The sequence below is a fragment of the Gymnoscopelus braueri genome, assembly GCF_963280865.1.
Source record: "Gymnoscopelus braueri genome assembly, chromosome: 11".
Taxonomy (NCBI): domain Eukaryota; kingdom Metazoa; phylum Chordata; class Actinopteri; order Myctophiformes; family Myctophidae; genus Gymnoscopelus; species Gymnoscopelus braueri.
Window position 1 is genome coordinate 43775408 of NC_137613.1, and position 19059 is coordinate 43794466.

Here is a 19059-nt window from a genome sequence, read left to right on the forward strand (position 1 = left end):
GGAATATGAAAAATCTGAAATTAGCTGTTTCTTTTAATGACTATAGAGATACTGTGTACCGATTTGGGGGATTTTTGGCCAAAATCTGTAGGAGTACTGTCCAAAAATGTGTTTTGCAAAAAGCGGCCTCCTGGTGGCGCTATAACAGGCCCATGTGAAAAATTTGGGGCAGAGGTTCTGCTCTGGCATCCAGGGAGTGTGTGTGCACAGTTTCTCTGCGATCAAGCCAACGGTACCAGAGATTAGCTGTACACAAAATGACAGAATGACGGACGGACACACACACGGACGGACACACGGACGGACGGACAGGGGCGAAAACATACTCTCGCCATGCCTTTCGGCCTGGCGGAGACAATAATCACAATTCAAGTGACAAAATCAGTCAAATTGCTTTCATAATAAAAGTTAAGTAAAGTATTTTAAATGATTTTCTAAATGACTTGAGCAAAACGGTAATGTTGTTTTGACTTTTGAGCTCATTAAATGGGGGCGGTTCAGTGAATTACCCCATCGAAGCATATCTAGAGAATATATAAAACCATGTAATGCACACAGCAAGTTAACCAGCTGTAATTTGTGCCAATCTGCAATTCTGCATACAGACGTATATCGGCGACTGGCTTAACCATTTAAATCCTATATACTTCATTGACTGGAGTCTCCTTGGGGTCTATACTTAGGACCCTCCTCTTTTCCCTCTACCCAAAATGTCTTTGCCGAAAACAACCGATCTACAAGCTCACAACGCGTCACGCTACGATGCGTTGTGAGCTTGTAGATAGGCTATTTTCTCTGTTCAAATGTTGGCCTATTTTGGCTGATTGTTTGCGTATGATAAGCCCAGAATAGGGACGCTATGGTTCATGTGGTCATATTGTAAATCAATCCGCATGGGTAGAGACGCGTGCGTGGTGAAGCTCTTATAATGAGCAGAACACTGGAGTATTTCTGTGTTGTACATATTAGTGACACATGTAAATTCTCATCTACCGAAAACCCCCTGTAGGCTTATGTCTCTCTTTCAAGGAGAAGCGATATGCCCACTGGCTGGTGGGTGAATCTTGGCTGACTCAGACCGTGTTTTAGCTCTCTGCTGCCCCTAGTGCCTATCCTCATGGGAACCCAGAGAGCTGACGCTTGATGCAAGTTTACTGCCAAAAGGGGGCTGGACAGAGACAACCGCTGACAACTGTGCACAATAACTGTGAAGTTTTGAGACTGCATCTTGCATGGTCGTGACGCTACCGCAGTGACAAAATCTGTCCACAGGCATCGACTGTAGCGCCGCGCACACACACACTCTCAAGGAGAAAAACAAACAAACAACGCTGTCACGGCTGGTAAAAATAACTAGGCACTCTGTGTGCTGAAGTGCAAAACACAGGCTGTCACACATGCTCTCGCGCAAACACGTCTATACGCGCACACACACACATACACGGATACACACGTAACACACACACACACACGTGCACACAGTTACGTATAAACACGGACGCGCCAACAGTAACACACTGTCACACGTTCTCTCTCTCCCTCTCTCCAACTCTGACACACAGCTGTGATATCCACAGTAGTACTCACCCCTGCCAGAGAACATAATAGCTCTGGAGCTATTTAAAAACCCTTCAAACTGTTCACAGCACTAGGTACTCATTTTGGTCTTTATCCCCGACCTTTATTTCGTTTTTTTTTTAACTGTGCGTCACAATTATTATTGAACATCGTGCAATCACTGCTGTCAGTCTGTGTGTGTTTCTGTGTGTCAGTCCGCAGCTAATCTTGCAGACTACACCGATCAGCGTCACATTTCTTGGGTGCTGCCTAGCGGGCCAATAACCTCAATTCTATTATATCACAAGAAAGGGGGTCCATTGGTAGAAGACAGGTCACAGGTCAAGCTTTTTTAATTTTAGTCGGGGAGGTATACTTTTTGTAATTTGAGTCCAGGAGAGAGGCGTACCAATTTTAACTGATCACATTTAAAAGATACACTATAGTGCCATACATAACATTTTGGTAACACAAATAAACCACCATTAACAGAGAAAGACACTTTCTGGAAGTTTAACATTGTATTATCACTGCAAGTCTCATTTTGAAGCTCAAATAATATTGAATAATATCTAAAGGAAGTCCAACTTTTACTGAACCTGTCTTGATGCTGATGCTGAAGAGAGAAGAGATTTTGGCTTAACCCATGGAACGACCTGGAACGTATCCGTGTCACTTTAGATTTCTTTGGCTATTAAAAAATAGCAGATCTACAAGCTCGTAGCGCGGCACCGAGTGCCGTGCTACGAGCTTGTAGATCTGCTATTTTTGGGGAATTTTGAGCAAATCTTTGAATATGTATATATTTATTTATTTAAATTATTTAAAAAAAATCTAAATATTCTGTAGAATCGGAACCTCAGGTCTTAATGGGTTAACTGATATTGTATAATTGTAACTCATACAAGACTCTAGCAGTGTGTTAGACACTTGTTCTGTTTTTCGAAGTGACCAGATCTAAGACGGGACATAATTAATTGTGCTTCATTCTGGGAGCACAGCATCTCCACAGTTCACACACACTATTGTGCCAGGTGTGCGCCACAATAGTGACCACAGAACCAAACGACTTTGTCCAGAGCCGCCATATTGACGGTAACTTCATCCAGTGGGATTTATCCAACATATGTATCAAATATCCAAACGTTTGCTGGCCGGCACAAAATACGATTATATTAGGATCATCACTCATGCACGCTGATTCGATCGGCCCACCAACCACTTTGACGCGTCGGTCCAACAAGACAATCACTGCAGCCTCTCTCTACTGAAGAAAGTCAACGACAAACTGAGACGATAATCAAACTGTTATTTATCATCATTATTGGAGGGTCAATAATTACTACTTTTTGGAAGGTCAACACACACACACACACACACACACACACACACACACACACACACACACACACACACACACACACACACACACACACACACACACACACACACACACACACACACACACACAATTATGATTAGGGTCCAGCTTTATTTGTACTCTTAGTTTTGCTTCAATGTGTCAATCTCATGTATTTACTTCTGTAGTTCTTAGATTTGCTTACTTGCCATTTGGCCTTCTTACTGTGTGTGTGTGTGTGTGTGTGTGTGTGTGTGTGTGTGTGTGTGTGTGTGTGTGTGTGTGTGTGTGTGTGTGTGTGTGTGTCCTAAGGGTATTGGCTACTCACCATGTTTCCTTTTCTAATGTCTCATTCGCTCATGGTTTATATTGTAATTTCATGGACTAATAAACACGGCAGAGTGAAATAAGCTGAAATAAACTAAAGTGGAATCAACAGACAAGCTAAACACAACAAATGAATATGTCATTCGTTGTATCTAGTTTTTATTGTTTATTATCATGTATTTATTAGGTAAAATTTTGATATTATGTCACCTAATTGATTTTATTCATACCCAAACTGGTTTAGATGTCATTTTTCAGGGCTGGGGTGTGTGTGTGTAGGGGGGAGGGGGGGATCTTCCTATCGCGGTGACAAAACCTGTCCAAAGATACAGTATATAAACACCACACACAGACTCACAAGAAAACCGAGTGAGTGAGTGAATGAGTGAGTGAGTGAATGAGTGAGAGTTCATGGTCTGTACATAGATTTTTACGATTTTACTTCTGAGGCACCATTAACACATTGGGTGCCAAAACCGTATATATACGGTTTTGCGCATACTAACGTTGAGTGCCAAAACCGTATACAGTATATACGGTTTTTGAAAAAAAAAAAAAAAAAATTACTTTTTTTTTTTTTTTTTTTTTTTCCTTCACAGCAACAGGAAATATCACTCCTACAAGATTTAGACTCCAATCCACCTCCTGGTTAACTTATGACTTCAAAAACCTGTATCTCGGCTCCTGTGCACTTTTTTTTTTTACAATGTTAATTTAACTATTTTCAACTGGCTGCAACTATGGAATGGATTTCCGAATGTTTTAAATTTTTTCCCCCCGATTGTACGAGACCTGTATGTGTGTAATGAGGGGATCACCGTGAGGACGGTGATCACTGAAAATATTTTGTGACTACTTGAAAAAGGTTCAAAATGTTTAAAAAGTCCTGGCACTCAAAGTATAATATTTTAATAAACCTCTGGCACCCAATGTGTTAAGACCTGAGGCGATTCTTTAAAATGTTTTCTAAATCCTAACAGTTTTTTGAAAAAAAAGTCAAGATTTTTCAAGATTTTTCAAAAATAGCAGATCTACAAGCTCATAGCGCGGCACCGAGTGCCGCGCTATGAGCTTGTAGATCTGCTATTTTTGAATAGCCAAAGAAATCTAAAGTGACACAGATGCGTTCCAGGTCTTAATGGGTTAACCCCTTATATGTCTCTCTCTGCCTCTTCGTTGGTTTCTCTTTGTCTCTCTCTGTCTCAGAGATGTATATACAAGTAGATACCTCATTGGCCACCACTGTTCATTGGAGCGACGCGCCATCACGGTCGCCATAACAATTATAACCAGCTACAGGACAAGGCAGTGTCTCATGGAGTAGGTAGGAGTGGCCGTCTGGGAATCAGAAAGTTCCTTGGATCCTCCAGGCGTCGTGTCGCCTGGTTAAGTGCCCCATGAGCGAGACACTTAACCCCCTAACCGCTCCCCTGTGCGCTCACTTGGAGCAGCACACTGCTGGGTCAACTGAATAGCACTATTTTCCCCTCGGGGATCACTACAAATACCCCTTAGCTGGTGCTTATGAGACTGGACTCTTTCATTCACTGTGTTAAGACATGTTACTGTGTTTCTGCCTTGGCACCCTGTCCTTCTGTTTACTTCTGTTTTCTCCTCTTTCTGGGTCCCGTCCCAGATTGTGCTTGTTCCTCCTGCTTCTTGTTTTTGACCGTTTGCCAGTGTTTTGGTTTTGGATATCTGCCTGCTCCGTTGGAATGATTTGCCTGTGTGGACTGTCTTCCCTGTGCTCGTCTGTCTCACCATGTGTGTAAGCCTTGCTTTCCACTTTACTGTATAACTTTCTACAGTCCATCACCGTCAACCTGAGGTTCATGGGTTCCTGGTTCCCTTCAGCTCAAGCCGCGAGGTTCCTGTCTGCTGGAGGTGTCCAGTTCCTGTCCCGAGAGGTCTTGTCATTGCCTGTCCAAAGTCATGGAGGTCGTGGTCCTTGGGTTCCCCATTCAGCCGTTTGTGTGCCGGATTCCAGCCCTTCCAAAGTCCAGAGTCCCACCCCTGTGGCTCCACCTCCAGGGTCTCCAGCATCCCCTGTGGTCTCGTCCTCCAGAGTGTGTAGCATCCCCCATGGTCCCATCTTCAGAGTCTGTTGCATCCCCCCCGTGGTCTCTCCTTCAGAGTTTTCAGCATTCCCCAAGGTCCTGCCCCGCCTCCAGAGTGTGCAGCATTCTCCACAGTCCCGGTCTCCTGCTCCCCCCCCCCCCCAGTCAAGCCTCCAAAGCTGTCCACGTGAAGTCTCCTACTCAACCCTGTTTAGAAGGGTCCAGGTCTCCAGTTCCCTGATACCTTGACCCAGTTTCCCCTCTCTGATCCCCTCCCACCCCCTCTGTTCAGCGTTCTGGAAGCCCCTCCGTTGAGGGGTGGTTACTGGAACGGAACCGAAGCCACTGTGGTGTGTACTGTCATGTTCTATCTCTGTCTCTCCCTCCCAGTCATTCCATTCCACCTCACCTCCGTCCCGGCTACATCTTTTCCCACTCGATTCATCAGCCCTGCAGTTCCATGGCCAGCTAGTCACCCACCATCACTTGCCTATACTGTAGTCAGCTGCTGCCTATAAAACTGGTTCTCAATGTGGGACTCCCAGGGGTCCTTGACGGGGTTCCAGGGGGTCCCCCCAGCTAAATTATTTAACATAGCATCAAAATCAGTTTGACCAGTTTAACCTGAAACTTTGAAAATAGCCGATCTACAAGCTCACAACGTGTCATGACATCACTTCTCTGGCACAAAATATTTTCAAATGGGGGTCCGTGGCCAAATACGTATTAATTTGGAGGACCTTGACGTGAAAAAATTTGAGAAGCTCTGGCCTATAAGCCTCAATTCATGCATTCACTCTTTGGCAGTTTGTAAAGACATGTTACTGTGTTTCCGCTTTGGCTCCCTATTCTTTCTTTTTTTTTATCTGTGTTCTCGTGTTTCTGGGTCCCATCCCAGATTTTGCTTGTTCTACCTACTACCTTCTGCCAGTGTTTTGGTTTGGGATATATGTATGCTAAATTGGTAACTTGGTAAGTATTTGCCTGTTTGCTCCTGGACTCTAGAACTTGTGGAGCTCAGGCTTACTAAATCAGCTTTCAACACGTCATGACACATTATGAGCTTGTAAATTCATGTTTTTTTAGCGAGGAGATTTTTGTGCAGAGGGAAACAAGTAGGGGACCAAGACGCCTGGAGGTCAACTGATGTTACGGTATATAGAGTTTAATTGGTCAAGTCACTTCACTTGCATTCTATTATTTTAAGATATGTATTAATGCCCTCGTTATGCTTGAATATAGTACCATCGATGTGTTTTTCTTGGCAGTATTCCCCAATCAAAGGAGTAAGCACCAGGCTTCCTTTGTTAATCGTGTGTCATTGCTTGCTTTTGTCAAAGGGCCTTTCTATGATTTAGATGTGAGATTTTATTGGTGATTCTCTGGGATGGTTTTATTACACACTGCACTTTTTTGCAAATGTCATGTATTTGTTCTGGTGTTTAACTCTAGTTTTACTTAATACGCTTTGTTTTGATAAGTGCTCAGTGAATATTATCATTATTACAACATGCGAGTGAGAGACAAGCACTAAGCCGTGCTATTTTGGGTATTTTTATTGTTGCCGTTTTCATGTACAGTATTGACAACAAATATCAAGTGACTGCGGAACGCCTTCACTCAGGCACACAAAACATGAATTGACCTCTGCAACAGTGGGATGCAGCCTTTGGCACGGTGCATGTCTAAACGGTCTCAAGGCTTAACATCCTCCTTTAACCCGCCCCCTCCTACCTCGCCGTGGGGACTTAAGTGGATTTAGCAGGCAAAAATCAATACGGCATCATAGCTTTCCACTGGATTCACCTGGTTACTGTAGTGGCTCCTGGAGAGAGCTGTGAGAGAGTTTGCCTGCCTTGTGGAGAGAGATCATATATACTGTGCGTTCAGGTGTAGAGTTGAAGTGTGTGTGTGTGTGTGTGTGTGTGTGTGTGTGTGTGTGTGTGGGGGGGGGGGGGGGGGGGGTGGTCCCTATACGCAGCAGAGTAGATTAAAATCTATTGTGAACTCATTCAGTGCCAATGAAATAATTTTTTTAAATGTTCTTACCTTTTCCAAGTAGTCACAGAATATTTATCTCCAGTATAATCGATCCCCTGATGGGTGCTAATCACTGAGGGTTGCACTGTGTGGTTTCACAAATGTCAAAGAGGTCATCGCGACCTTGTTGACATTAACTGTCTGCCTTTGAAAATAACATGTCTGGGCCAAAAATACATAGTAAAAAAAAAGTGCTCAGGAGCCGAGATACAGCCTTTTTCAGTAATAAGGTAAACAAGAAGTGAATGGAGCAGCAAATCTTCAAATTATGATATCTTGGGTTCTGAACATTCTTTTAAAAAAAACAAAAAACATCTTTAACATTTATTTCAAAAACACGTGAAACACGTCATTGGCATGTTGCGCCATTGCGGTAAAACACGTGAAACACATCAATGGCACTCAATGAGTTAAAACAATGATTCCTGTTGGTATGGGTCAGCATTATTTCCATAGCAATGCCATGGAAACCTAGCTAAACTCCATGAGCATAACCACCCACACTGTCCAGGAATACACTCTGTGCTGTGTGCGTGCGTGTGTGCGTGCGTGTGTGCATGTGTGCGTGCGTGCGTGCGAGAGAAAGAGATTGGAGCCTCTTTTCTCAATAGTTGAATTATTTACTGGTGCAACTGTAACTGTACTGTAACTAATTAAAACTGGAGAGAGAGAGATAGATGGAGCGAGAGAGGCCAGAGAGTGACGACAGCCAATGTGGACTTTCTTATTCAGTCTGTCTGTGTGTGCCTGTGTGTACATGTGTCACTGAGAACTCATCGACATAGTTACTGTCTGAGGGCGAGGGTGAAAAAACTGGAACCATTCCAAGAGTAGATGAGTGCAATTTAATAATTGAATAGAGAGCATTCAGAGACCTTGTTTTTTTTTTTACTGATTTTTCAAGTGCTGTGTCCACATTCAAGCCTGGATTAAATAATACCTTGACATTCTCAGCTGCAGAATGACAATATTTCCCTCTGAGTCTTTTGAATGGAAGTCCATTGTGTTTCTCTACTGGATCAATTGCCGCATTGTGGGGGGAACAATTGATACATTACATTACCCACAAGCTGAATCATATAAATGACGGCCAGTGAGGGAAATGAGTAACATTCAAAATGTGTCTGTTTCTGTTGGAATAAACTGAGAGGGACGTAGGTAGTTTAAAATGCTTTCTTCAGCTCAACTTCCATCAAGGTGTATGCCTTGTCCCCCGACAAGACCAGATCAGCAACCTGCAAATCGACTTGATCCCAGTCTAAGATAGTATTAATTTAACTCACATCTAACCAAAGTAACGGAAACGTAATTTTAACTAGTTACTTTAGGCAGGGAGTACTAGATAAAGTAATGATATTACTTTAGAAAAGAGCAACGAGTAATATATAGCTTTTTTGTAACGAGGCCAACACTACTCACAAACTATACACATACAACCCCCCCCCCCCCGCCCCACACACACACACACACACACACACACACACACACACACACACACAGACACACACCCACACACACACACACCCCGGCATGAGAGCAGAGAAAGTCATCAGAATGTAGTCATCGTTTACGTAACTGCAATTCGTGGGTAGCTTGTTTGGAAGATAATTTCACCCACTCTCTTCACCCACACCAGCAAGCCTGTGACTGACACACATAAAGTGAAGTTGAGTTTAAGCTGTGAAAACAGCACGCAAAGCCCCTCAAAGTCCTTGTGCAGGAGGAGTTCATCCTGTACAAGGTTGCCAAAAAGAGAACAGAGTATCTGCAATGTCTGTTGGAAGTTCTTTCTATTGTGCGGGCTGATCTCTGTAGAGCCTGTGAGAGAGTTCTCTTCTGTGACTCAAATCCACAATCACCGCCACAGCGAAAGTCTCTTGAAGGTGTCATGTTTAACTGCACGAGCCCTAGCATCCCTATTCTGGGCATGCATGTAGGTGAACATTACATTACCTTACAGTCATTTAGCAGACGCTTTTATCCGAAGAACATTTGGCCAAAAAGAGCACTGTACAACACGTTGTGTGCTTTCAGATCCGCTATTTTCGGTGAAAGATCTTGGTGAAGAGGGAAAAAAGGAGGGGACCAAGTATAGATCCCTGTAGAATCCCGGTCAACGAAGTATACAGGGTTTAAGTGGAGTTTCCTCTTTAAATTACTATAAACTTACTGTTAAAGCTGCACTATGTAACTTTCCTCTTCTACCCCGGATTTAACCCGGTTTCCTGTGCAAGTGCTGTTTTTTTTTAACCATTGATCTAATAGAGCCTGCCTGCTTGCTCAGGGGATAAATTGAATCTTGACCATTAGGTCAAACTTCGTGTCAGCTCCTGTGTCTAGGTGAGACATGACCTTTGACACGATCTAAATGTCTCAATGGAAGAGCAGGGAGACAAAATTACAACCAACCAAATTGTATGTTATATTGTATTAACATGCTCTACCATACAGATTGGACAAAATTACATTTTATTCATTAAAAAAAAGGAAAACCAGGAGAGTGGTCTTTTTCGCTGATACATACACCATGCTGTAGTCAAATTCACACAAACTGCCTTTCTTTTTAATTACTTCACTCTCTCACACATAAACCTTTAATCCTGTCCCCCTCTCCATCTCTCTGTCTTCATTGTTGTTGTTCCCTAATGAAGGAAATGCTACTAGAATGATGGAAGAGTTGGCCACAGTGAACGACGACCAACACCATCACTTACATTATTTATAGGAACCTAATGAGCGTAGATGCACCATTTCAATCTGTGTAATTAAAACATTTTATCAGCTTAATTAGAAAACACTCAGATGGGCGCACTTAAGCGGAAACTGCTGGGCAACTCACACAATTATTATATTAATAAACAATGTTTAAAAAAAACGGGCCGATGCACGCCAAAGAGGTTAACGACAGGTGCGTATAGGACAAAATTAAAACAATTAAAACAATTAAAAACACTGGATAGGACTTGCAAATACCCTTATTTTAGCATACAACGCTTCAACCTTGTTTGTCCTGATGAAGGTCTATGGACCAAAATATCGTTTTTTTGCAAGTCCTAGACACTAGACAGTGTGCGGGACCTTGTTCATTGTTTGCATTAATAAACAATACAAAAAATAAAAACGGGGGAAAAAAGACTGTGGAGAAAAGAAGTGTGAAATCATCTGATATTGTGATGGGACCTTTGGACAGCCTTCTAATGAAGTGATTCTCAAACATTTCATGTCACAATTGATATACATTTGTCCGCGGACCCCATTTGAATATATTTTGTGCCAGGCACACATTTGTCAAGTGTTTAAACTTTAAAGTGTTGCTCATTTTGCTTGGTACCCCCTGGAACCCCCCAAGGACCCTTGGTGGTCCCCCAGACCCTACTTTGAGAACCAATCAAACATATTAGACAGTAATGCTGTGTGATAGTGTGTGAGAGATTTGGGCTCTGAACCCACAGAGAGGGGAATGTGTTGGTTATCCTGGACATGTCTGATGACTTCTTCACCGTAGCAGGTTACCACAGCTGCATAATTCATGTTTTGATTAATTGTGTTTCATCTAAACAGTCCTGCACCATTCCACATTACTGTGTGTGTGTGTGTGTGTGTGTGTGTGTGTGTGTGTGTGTGTGTGTGTGTGTGTGTGTGTGTGAGAAAAAGAGATAGTGGGTAGAGGTAGCACGAAGGAATGGGACACACATGCACACGCGCGCGGGCATGCACACGCACACACACACACACACACACACACACACAAGCGTGTCATTTCCTGTCATCTCAGATAAGCAGGAAGTCCTAATCATGCAATCAGAGCAAAGAGGGCGTCTTTGTCTGCTCAGCTCTCCTATCTGTCCAGTTCTTCATGCCTCCATCTCTGCACTAGTCAGGGATCATACACTGTTAGGCAGCAGCCAGGCCTCATCATCCTATTCTATTACTCATGGTAATTTGTGGTAAGCCATAAAAAGCCATCACGCCGTACAGAAGGTTCCACAACCTTTCTCTGCTAATGTGAACAGTCAGAGGGAGGCTGGGTTAATGACTCGATAGCCAGAGATGAAAATAAACTCGGTTCTGCCACCATACTAGGAAGAGAGCTGCTTTTCTACAACCAAGCATGTATCAAAAGGGATTTCTTTAGATTTTTAACCACATGAACCCTAGCGCCGCTTTTCTGGGCATGTCATGACAGGTGAAAATAGCCGCTCTACAACACGTTGTGAGACTTGTGTCGGGGAAGAGATTTGGTGTACATGGGGGAAAAAAGGAGGGGGCCAAGGATAGAGCCCTGGGGGACCCCGGTCAACAAAGTATATGGGGTTTAAGTGCTTAAAGAGGAACTTGACCCTGAGTCACATAGTAAACCAATGCTGTACTGGCCTCTGCAGGTTGAAACTAGGTTGCACCGCCAGCCTCACCTGGCCACACCCTATTCGTGCAGAAATAGCACCTGTTTTTCCTCAGGTATAAGTATTATTGCATCATTATTGGGTTGTGGCCAGCAGTGCAACCTGATTCAAAATGTCAACCAGTAGAGGCCAGCACAACATCAGCCTAATGCCAGGATGTAGTTCCTCCTTAACCACTTAAGACCTACATACTTTGTTGTCTGACGAATATTGTGAAAATAGCCGTCCACAGAGCTTGTAGAACAGCTGTTTTCGCCTAGAATGACATGCCTAGAATAGGAACACCAGGGTTGAAAGTGGTTAACACCAAACATTTAACCATGGCTTAAATCCTTTATTTTCCCCAAGTGCTTGTTCTCAGCTACTCTTAACCCTTTTTTTCTCCACAGTTGGAACAATGGTGAAGCTACAGTATGAGAGCTACAGCTTAAACAGCTTTTAAAAAACATTGGGATCGATCTACAAGCTCACAACACGTCGCATCCCGGCGCGTTGTGAGCTTGTAGATCTGCTATTTTCAAATAGCTGATGTATATGTTAAAGTGCTCATGTGGCCCATAGTCGCTTCTTTTGGGCTGGTTTTCCTAGACCTGGTTGCTTGTTTCTCTCACAGAGTCTGGCAACACTGCCGGTCAGAGCCCCATTGGATTTGTGGACATACTTTTGTGACCTAATGGAGGTGTGCATATGAAAGCCAATTTTTTTTCATTGGGAACTTTTCTGTTTCCATGGAAACTAACTTCAACCATGTTGAAAACATGGCAGCACCAGAAGCGCAGAAAACTATATCAAATGTGTTTGCTTAGTCTACCTTGTACACAGCAGTTTGCACAGTTGTTTGAAGAGTGTAACGTCCTACGCGCTGCATAGGAGAGTTCTTGTCAAGCTGTTAAAATGCAAGCCCAAACGAGGCGCTCGGGCGGCGTGGTGGTAAAGTGCCTGCCCACCACTGCGGAGTCTCGGGGTTCGAATCCCACACAGGTGCTGCCGGCTTTGTCGAGCGAACACAATGATATTTGTCACTGCACATACTCAGTGCTTAATTTGTAAATTATTAGGTGCCGGAGCTCATGAACCCATCAGCCTTGTTAACCCTATCCGCCGCGCGCGCGTGTGTGGGTGGAGGTATGGCCGAATGTTCTATATATTTTACCATAAAAAAGCTCCAGAAAACATGGCCAAATAACAGCATAAGGGTCACCATTTCATCATCAACTAATCAAATTCAGAACATTAACATAATAGAAGAACGCTAATATTTACAAACGATGGGGGGCACATTTTAAAAAATCTTGTTTTAAAATGTACACTAGGAGTGCCATTTTCCCCTGAGTAGGTGCTGGACAACAAAACATTTTGCGCAAATGAATCCATGGCATTTTCACGAGCAACGCGATTTGAACCACTAGTCACTCTCACTTTTGTCAGGCACGTAGTCACAGAACACAGACATACTGTATACACACTGCCCAGCTCGGTTAACAACACAGACAGACTGCTAGAGAGAGATGCGCATCTGCGTAAATGTGGTTTATTTACTGACATCAAACTTGGAGAGGAGAGAACACACGTTATCTGATCACTCGTCAATTCACTCTTGTGGTGTTTTTTCCTCTCTCTCTCTCGGGTTCCATAAGGATATTTTCACACGTCCTCTCATCAAGTTGTAAACATTGACAACTGTTTTGACGTGAGGGGGAGGCGGGGCCTTTGTGTTATTTGCGGAGCTCTCCGCAACTAGCGCAGTGAGGTAGGACTCAGAGCACCCGGCTCACGGGCTGTTTTCTAACAGCGAATATTAAAGAGGTTTATTGTCAAGATTTATGAACCTAACTCAGTTTAATTTCATCCAAGGCCCTTTTCCATTGCAGAAAGGGACATTGAGGGGGAAATGTGAAAGCTGAATTAATAATAAATAGCCTAAATGTGCATTTGAGGTGACGGAACGCCTTCCAGAGGTACCAGAGCGCAGGAGGCAGGTCCCGGAGCCGAGCTACGGCCAGCTCCGGCATTAATTAAGCACTGCACATACTCCTACAGGCTGGGGTGGCACCCGTCAGCAGGACCGTTGGGTGGTAGGAGTAGGACGAAGGCTCTACATCCTCCCGGCGGGGGCTCCTCAAAGGCAGGTGAACCAGTAGGATACAACAGCAGTGACAACACACAGAAATGTGTGTGTGGAGGAATAAATTAACATAACGACAAAGAAAAATAAGAAAGGAAAAAAAAAGCCAGACAAACTGTCTGCTGCTCTTATAGACTGCTGGACTCCTGCAGAGCCATAGCATAGGGCTGCCCATTCTCTCCTTCTCCACTTCAACGGAAACACATTAAGCCCCCCCCCCCCCCCCCCCCCCCCCCCCTTACCTGGTCCTGAAGTTGGCGGGGTGCGGGTGTCCGTCGTACAGGGACAGGAAGTCATACTCTTCTTCAATGGCGAAGGACAGAAAGAGGAGCTGGATTCGGCTGCCGTCCTCCCCGACGATGACCCAGGTGCAGTTGGCCCCGTTGGGGTAGCCGTACGGAAAGCCTGGCGACTCAATGCTGCCGTTGCGGCCTTTCAGTGTTCCGCCACATGTGTATATAAAACCTAAGAGAGCGAGAGAGAGAGAGGAGAGTCAGATTGTTCTCCATTTAGAGAGGTGGGGCTGGGCGTAAGGGAACAGGAAGTTATACAAGTATAGGGCGCAACAGTTAATTGAACTAATCAATTTAACCGATTATGAAAAATTATGCATTCTAATAACATAATTTAGTCTGCAAGCTCACAACGCATTGCGATGCAAAGCGTTGTGAGCTTGTAGACCAGCTATGCGTGACACCGTTGTACAACAAAGTATAACATAGGACTTAAGTGGTTAATCACACCTGGGATTGGTTGTCAGCCATTAGAGCCCACACTATGTGTTCTAACCATTCAGCTATCGGGCCGCACCCTCAGCGTTAATTTGACTCAGAGAGTGTACAAACGGAACCAAAAGACCCTTCAGGGTCCATTTGGTTCCATTTGCACACTCTCTGAGTTAAATGAACACTGAGCTGTGTAGCTCAGCACAGTGACAAGATGTCACTGATGGCAAACTGATAATTAATGTGTGTGACAGTGTGACCACAAGAGACAAACAGAGAGAGAGAGGGTGTTCATTAGTGTAGATGTATGTGTATACTGTTTAATGCTGTTAGAACATACTGAATGCATATACAGCATCATGATAAGGTCTCATCTTCGTGTGTGTGTGTGTGTGTGTGTGTGTGTGTGTGTGTGTGTGTGTGTGTGTGTGTGTGTGTGTGTGTGTGTGTGCGCGTACGCATGTACGTACGTAAATGCGTGCAACTACTAATGTGTGAGGCATCATGCTGTGTTTTATCCAGCTGGGCTTAGTTTATGTAAGACCAACACTAATTGGAATCTCTAGTGCGAATCTCTAGTAGTACACACGCCCTACACACACACACACACACACACACACACACACACACACACACACACACACACACACACACACACACACACACACACACACACACACACACACACACACACACACACACACACAAGGATATACCCGGGGAGACTTACAATAACTGACATTATTAGTCATGCACCAACAGCTATAAGCGTGCGCACACACTCCCTCCACCACTGTATTTGGGGCCCAAACCATACATTATTAAACGGACCCGCAAATGTAATTTCCATCCAAGAGCATCACAAGAGACTGCTGCCTAATTATGAATGACATTAAGGGTTGACCATCCACAGCCTCCTGTACCGTATAGGTGTTGAGTGACGGTATCGTACCGTATATCAAAGTCAATTTATTCCACCGTGACAGCTGGTGGGCATAAGCAGTATATGGAAAAAAAGTGGGTCAGCTTTGTTATGCTGCTTCCAGATACTTTGATGCTTATCTATGATTGCATATTAATGGCACATATAGCTAGAGCTGCACACCGTTGGGGGAAACCAAAACCAAGTTCTGCAGGTCCATCCACACACTGTGTACAGAAGGGATTCTCAAACGTTTTAATTTCAAGGACCCTGAGTTTGATGAGCGTCAGGCCACAGACCCCCATTTGAAACACCCGGGGACGCCGATCTACACTATATCCTCAGTGTTATTTTAACACGGAGATTGTACAAATGAACCCGTATAGTAAGGGTTCTTTTGATGGTACCATTAGCTAGGGGACCGCTTGGAACCCCCTCAAGTACCCCTGGCGTTCCCCAGACCCCACGTTGAGAGTGAGGTCTACGTGCTGTGGGTAATATATATATATATATATATATATATAATATATATATATATATATATATATATATATATATATATATATAGGGTATTATAGCTCATTGGCTAGCACTGCTCAGACCCATTGAGAGAGATAGAGTTGCTTCACGCTCTGATTTCGCCGCAAAGCGGGATGTTGCCTCCTGTAGTTCCAAATATTGGAACTTCCTCATTGAGAAAGAGAATTCCCGCATTCCATTCTCACAATGGGAGTCCACGCTAGTGTCGTAATTCTCTCTCTCTCCCTATGGGTCAGGCACTGCTACAGTACTAGTAGTAGTTTCCTATAATTAACTGCATATCTGTCAGTGGACATTGAACACCAAAGCCCACATTTGTGAGACATACAGTAGCTTACATTAGAAATGGAAAACATAACACAGAGGAAACATTTAGCCATTACATTAACCACTGACTTCAGTTAACTACTTGAGCTTTCTAATGGGATGCTGTGTACAGGTGATGGAGTGTTTCCCACACTCAACCCTCAGCATCTGCATGTGGATCAGGACTTTTTAAAGGATCTACACCACGCATTTAAAAAAATATGTAATATTTAATATCATATTGTTTATGTCCCTCAAACGTTTTTCAAAAGGTTTGAGCCTCAGATATACTCATTCCAACTAACTTCTCTCTGGCTTATAAAGCACTTTCACCTGCAATACCACATTGTCCTGATTTGGCACGTGGCGCTATTGAGCCAGTTTGTATGCATGTTATCTCCTGGTTCTGTGTGGATTTTTTTAATTTTAATGTTGGAACTGAAAAACGGGAGGGATTGTATCGCTTGTGACGTCACGTGCGGGGGCAAATCAATTTGGCCTGTTTTGAGACCAATTTTCATAAAACCCCAGATATGCTGGGAATAGAAGGAAATCAAATTCATGGTGTAGTCCTTTAATTATTTTATTTAACCTTTATTCAAAGGTCATTAAGCACTTAAACCATATATACTTTGTAGTCCCCCAGGCGTCTATACTAGGCCCCCCTCCTTTTTTCCCTCTACACCAAATCTATTAGCCAATCTGCATTCCGTTGTGAGCTTGCAGATCAGTTTTGTTCACTATTTGAAATAGGGCTTAAGTGGTTAATTCATAATATACCTCTTCCCTTCCTAGAAATGTAGTGGAGTCAAAAGTACAATATTTTTTCTTTGAAATGTAGTGTAGAGAAAGTTATAAGTAGCCAAAAAATTATAATACTCAAGTAAAGTACAGATACTCAAACAGTTAACTTAAGTACAGGACTCAAGTAAAGGAACGTCGTTAATTACCACCACTAGGTAGGGATTATCCTTCCTCGTGTTTTCCTTGTGAGTCACCCTCACAAGGAAAACCCTCACAATCTCCACGAAATCAAGTCTCCAGGAAAAGCGCGTGGGTTGCCCGTGGATTCCTGCCACATGCCATATATAAATGCACGGTCTGCTTATATCCCACAACAGTGCATCAACCGTCACACTAATGCGACAATGTGAGCGTGACGGTGCACAGTGCATTATGACTCTACCAGGCTGTTGGTAATGACAATGAGATGGAGAGAAAGATGAAGGAGAGGAATCAGAGAGAAAAAGAGAAGGGGGGGCTCACGGCGGTATACCCTTCAGCAGCCACGCGCGCGCGCACACACACACACACACACACACACACACACACACACACACACACACACACACACACACACACACACACACACACACACACACACACACACACACACACACAGAGCAGAGCAGTTTAAAAGAGAGAGTTAATGATTTCTTTGCAGAAGGATAGAGGATAAATAGAACTACATCTTAATGAGCAAAGCTCTTCATTATGTCTCTGTGTTAGGGCAGCATGATAGAGGAAAGACAGGGGGGGGGGTGGGGGGTGGAACTAAATCAACCGCAATAGGCTTGTATTTTATCTATTTATTTTCCCTGCACAGGAACCCGAAGAGCCACGCGCGCGCAGTCACGCACACGCACACGCACACACACACACACACACACACACACACACACACACACACACAGATCATTTGATTTGTTGCAGTTACTAGTGCTAGCCATATTAGAGAAAATAAAGGACTATTCAGGTTTATCTTTAAAATGCTGGACCTCTCAGCATGGTGAGGTTGTGTAGGCTACCATTGTTTAGGGTGCATTTGCAAATTGGCCCTCCAAACATCAAAGCAAATTGGCACCAAACTGGACTGCTTGTAAATTCAACAGCATTGCTGCTTGTTTGCGGAGACGGTGACCTTAGCGAAGCATTCAAAGCACAGTGTGGACCCACTGAGCGAAGAACGGACTGCAGCAGAGCACTCCAATGTTTACAGCAGTAGATAATGATTTCCAGTTAACTGATGATGTTTGTTGGCAAACTAGCTGGTCAGTCTGAGAGTGTAAAATGAGATCCATGTTGATTTGACTCTAAAGAGCCGAATGAATGCTTCAGATTTTACTCTGCCATCGTTTCTTGTTGCTCATATTGTATTGGCCAGTTAATACGACTAAAATAATTGCAGAGAGAACTCAAATGTTCTGGCTAACTTGACTTACTTTGCCAACTACAATGACAAAGTTCCGTGCCATCGGGTCATGGTAGCATTGCCAATCTGAAGGTGCACCCAGAACCACCCATATTAACATTGCCCAGGTCTCAGTTAATGCCTTTAAATGCATCAGCAAATCCAATCTAAACTGAAGCACTATACAAACCAAGAACAAATTCTAATGCAGGGTATTAGCATGGAACCTGATCACCAAAACAAACAACAACCTAAACGCAAGACTGGGTAACATTAGAATATCAGCTTTCATACGCAGGTTCTAATCAGGATATGAGCTTATTCAGATTGCTGCAAAGGGGAATAGCCTTCACAGGCATAAACCCATCAGTGAAACATCTGACGACCCTGGCAATATTACACTAAAGCTATTATACAAGGAGACAACCACTCTCCTGAAACTCTGACAGAACTCTGGATCAAGATATTAATAAAGCAATCTTGATGTCTGTCATATCTAATAAAGA

At 43.6% G+C, this 19059-nt stretch overlaps 1 protein-coding gene across 1 annotated transcript in view; it reads right to left on the reverse strand.

Moving 5' to 3' along the window:
- csmd3b (CUB and Sushi multiple domains 3b) overlaps positions 1-19059 on the reverse strand; it is a 592566-nt gene that overhangs the window by 466992 nt on the left and 106515 nt on the right. The window contains exon 2 of the mRNA XM_080442703.1: positions 14112-14334. Coding sequence (XP_080298829.1) covers positions 14112-14334 — 223 coding nt within the window. The remainder of the gene's footprint in view (positions 1-14111; positions 14335-19059) is intronic.